Consider the following 4,382-nt stretch of genomic DNA (forward strand, 5'->3'; position numbering starts at 1 on the left):
GAGCCGCCCCACTCCGGGCACACTTGCTGTCTGGGGCAGAGCCGGGTCTTTGGCTCGAGCGGTGGTCACTGCTCCCCACGAGCTCCCGGGTGAGCAGAGCCAGATACTGGAGTCTCCTAATTCGGGCATTTTCTGCTTTACAGACTGATGAGGAGAAGCGGCAGGACTTACCTGTGGTGATGCCAGTTTTTGACAGAAACACCTGCAGCATCCCCAAATCCCAGATCTCCTTCATTGACTACTTCATCACAGACATGTTCGATGCCTGGGATGGTAAGGCCTCTCCCAGAACGAAAGGGGCAGCCGCATGTTAATAGTGTAGCTGGCTCTAGAATGGGTTTGGGGGCTTCGACCCTCAAGGAGGACTGAGGAGGAGAACTCTGCCTTCCTCGAGGACCCCCGAAGCCTGGGTGCCCTTCCTGCCCCCTCCCCTGCTCACGGCTTCAGCCACCCCGGCCCTGCGTGCTTCCTGGCTCGTGGCTTTCCCCCCCACCCCCTGCCCGCGAGGACGTGGTGTAAGTGAAGCCCGTGTGGAGTCCGAAGCTGGGGGGCGGGGGCCGGAGAGCCGGTCAGGGCCATCGGTGGGGGGCTCACTGCCTTCCCAGCAGCCCCTCCCCCCAGGAGCTGATGAAATGCTCCAGCAGATTCCCTCCCCTCCGGCACCTGCCGGCGTTGTCAGCTCCCGTGAGCCTGCGCTCACTGCACCTGCACGGCGGGTGCGTTTGTGTGGCAGGACGCAGATGTTTGCCGCCACGGATCCTTCCTCAAAATACCCTCTCCTTAGGCAGCCCGGGCTTCTCATCTGAGACTGGGAAGGAGATCACATTCCTGTCCTTTTTGTCCAGCCTTTGTAGACCTGCCTGAGTTAATGCAGCATCTTGACAACAACTTTAAATACTGGAAAGGACTGGATGAAATGAAGCTGCGGAGCCTCCGACCGCCCCCGGAATAGTGCGTCACACCGCCTGGGCCCCGAAGCTTTGTCCCTCCACTCATTTGGAATTCCTGAGGGCAGCCAGGGTTCCTGGATCCTTTCAGTATTAGGCAGAACAGTGCCCAGGTCTGCAGAGCCTGTGAAAGCACACGGGGCATCGATGACCTTCTGCAGCCACCATCCGATGCCATTGCCGCAAAGTGCGACCCAGTCCGCCATATTGGGCGTGCAGCAGGGGCTCTTTAGGAAAGTCCCAGGAGAACCAGTTTGCACTAACTTTCCTTATCATGAGCTCAGAGGGACCCTCCAAAGGACACTGATGGATTTCCTCCCAGTGACAGAGAATGTCTTGTTGCAAACAATTTCTCTCAACTGTGTCCAGCACTTACAAACAGCTCATGGCAATCGGAGCTTTAGGAACTTTTTCACATCATAGAAGGTGCAATCACTCACTTTGGAACACTACTGAAAGTGACTTCTCTTTTGAAACTGAGTAGCAAATGAAAAATACAAAAATTTTGAAGTTGATTATTAAATACAAAGAAATTTTGAAGTTGATTAATATCAATTATTAAAATGTTTTATTTATTTTATTAGAAGTTCAATATTTTCTATGAATTTTGAAATACTTCAAAGCCAAAGCCAACTTTAAATGCCATGACCAAATTTACATAATTCATATTCATTAAATATGTATTACTTGGTGTACAGACTTATTTTCATAATGCAAATTAAAACTATAAAATGACACATTTTTACTGCACTACAGAAATATTTGTGTATGTTAGACTCTTTTCTGATTGATGCTAGTTGGGAAAAGCGGTCTTTGGGAGGCTCTGAGTGTAAAGCCCTCCAGGAGAGCACCTCCTCCGTACAGGAAGCAGAGTTCTGAAACTCTGGTCATCTGATGGGCTTTGCCAGTGACTCCCCAAAGTCAACGAAACTCAGACCTAACACCTTTTTCCTAAAATAATTGAATTCCCAAAAATCTGCCTTATTTTATAGTGTTTCTACAAGATACTCCCTATGAAAGAACAAAAATGGACTATTTAGTGAGCTGACATTTTATAACCAATCTGTTTTCATCTGAGGTGGGAATCTTTGATTCCAGAAATTTATAAAGTTCTGTATCTTCATGTTTTGAATAAGTGTAGTACCGTAAAAAATGACACATGATAATATGTCAAAGTGCTTGTCATTTCATTTTAAAGTTGTATTTTTCCCCAGATAAAAATGAAATTAAACTATTTGTTTTTAAGAAATCATGTGTCACCTTTTCATTGGAGTCTTATAATACTTAAAATAAGATACCTTTATATTACAGAGAAGATTAACAGTTAAATGACTTTTTCAAGGTCACAAAAAGACAGATGAATATGTTGAAAACTTCTCACTGCTTGGTACCCATTTAAAGCTGTCAGGGCTGGCTCCTCAGGAGTCCCTTTTTCTAAGGAAACAAAGACCCCTCTTCCTGTGTGAAGACATTTGACCTAGCTTGGTCATTGTAGACCGAGGTGGGAGAAAGCCCTCTCCTCTCCTCTCCGTGCCAGGAAAGAAAAGGAAATGACTTCCATGAGCAACTCAACCATCATGAAGTAGAGAGAGCAGTGCATGCGATATCTAGAATCTGCACCGCCCAGACCACCACAATAATCCAAAAGAAACTTTAAGAAGAGTATGCCTAACATGTTTCAAGAGAGAAAAGCAGCAATAGAAACCATAAGGTAAACCAAGGTAGTTTTAAAAATAGGTAGATTTGAGAAATAATCTAATAGACATTCTAGATATGAAGAATATAGTCATTGAAACAAACAGAAAACTCCTGCAGAGATTTAACAGAAGGCCGGACGTAAGAGAGAAGTGGTAAACTGGAAGACTTGAAGTTACAGCCCAGCAGCACAGAGGTTTAAAATTAAAGCAAAATTAAAATACAGAAGGTTGAATGAAATGCTTCAAAATATGTCTAAATTAGGAAATCCAGAATAAGTGGGAGAGGCACTATCCAAAGAAAGCCCGGGAGTCCCTCAGGGTTTGAGAGACACACACCCTCAGATTTAAAGGGTGCACTGAACCCTAAGTAGGAAAAACAAAACCCATCTACACAACATAGTGTGGAGCTCCAAGAGGAAAACCTAACAGTTGTGAGAAAAGACTGATCACTTACAAGGGAACTGGTGTTAGACCGCTGTCAGACTTCTCAGTGACCGCAGCCAGAAGACTAAGGAATAACCTCTTCAAAATATGCAAGGAAACTGTCAGCCTAGAATCACATACCCAACAAAACTATCAAGAGTGAAGTTGTGGAGTACAATTTTAGACATGCACACAGTTAATTATAAACAGACTCCTGTGGAAAGAAATGTTGAAAGATATACTTCTATAAAATGAGTCCAGAAGAAAGAGGTAGGTTATGAAAGCAACAGTAAACAAAGAAATTGGTAAATATCTGGGCAAGGCTAATTAAGTATACTGAGTGGGGCAAAAATAATAGTGATGTATCATCAGGAAGGGGCAGGTATATGAGAGGATAAGTTAAATGTTGCGGAGGACAAAAGAGATGTTTATTATAGACTTTCAATATGATTACCTAAAAGTTAAGGGAAATTGTCAAAGGAATAAAAGAATATGGAATTTAAAAGCACTAGAAGCTAAGTGAAGAAATAAAAGGTAACAGGACAAATCTGGGTGGCTCAGTCAGTTGAACGTCAGACTTGGTTTCAGCTCAGGTCATGATCTCAGGGTCATGAGATCAAGCCCTGCATCAGGCTCTGTGCTCAGCGCAGAGTCTGCTTGAGATTCTCCCTCTGCCCCTTCCCCCCACTTGCACATTCTCTCTCACGCACTCGCAAGTAAATCTTTTAAAAAAATAAATTAAAAAAAGAAAATGTACCTAATGCAACCTGTAAGAGATAAATGGAAAAATAAACTATGAATAAGACAATGACAGAAATAAGTACAAATATAAGCACACAGCATCTACATAATCAATACTAGATTAAAGATCTGTAGGTGAAAAATTACCTGTTGACATGGGACTATGGAAACATTCCTAAAAGGACACCAAAGCCTTTAGAAAGCACACAAATAAATTATCTACAAGTTAAAAATTCTATATGACAAAATACATAAGTCATGCTAGAAACCATGCCACGGATGAGGGATGACCTACAGAAGTAACAAATTCATATGCAAAATATGTAAAGAATGCCTAGAAGTCTGTAAGGGCAAAAAACCAAAGTATTTTATACCCTTCAGATTAACAAGTTTTTAGCATCTGACAATACCAAGTGTTGATGAGAGGATGAGAAAATGTGAACTTTCAAAGTTCCGTGTAGGAAGGTAAGAACCACAGTGGAAAGCAATTTGGAAATATCCACTAAAGTTCCTCAATTCAGCAATTTTACTTCTAGATCCTAGAGAAATTTGCCAGTGTGCACAAAATGATGTA

General features: G+C 42.8%; 1 protein-coding gene across 4 annotated transcripts in view; it reads left to right on the forward strand.

Moving 5' to 3' along the window:
• The window catches only part of PDE8A (phosphodiesterase 8A), a 148,904-nt gene extending 146,708 nt beyond the window's left edge, over positions 1-2,196 (forward strand). For 3 of the 4 annotated variants that reach the window (XM_081831734.1, XM_081831736.1, XM_081831738.1), the window contains 2 exons: positions 144-273; positions 846-2,196. In XM_081831734.1, coding sequence (XP_081687860.1) covers positions 144-273; positions 846-952 — 237 coding nt within the window. In that variant the 3' untranslated portion in view covers positions 953-2,196. Of the gene's footprint in view, positions 1-143; positions 274-784 lie in introns of all 4 variants that reach the window. The other variant, XM_081831735.1, reaches the window with a different exon arrangement.
• The last annotated feature ends 2,186 nt before the right edge of the window (positions 2,197-4,382 follow it).

This window comes from Leptonychotes weddellii, chromosome 9, assembly GCF_054177405.1.
Source record: "Leptonychotes weddellii isolate Sample4059 chromosome 9, ASM5417740v2, whole genome shotgun sequence".
In the NCBI taxonomy this organism is placed as follows: Eukaryota; Metazoa; Chordata; class Mammalia; order Carnivora; family Phocidae; genus Leptonychotes; species Leptonychotes weddellii.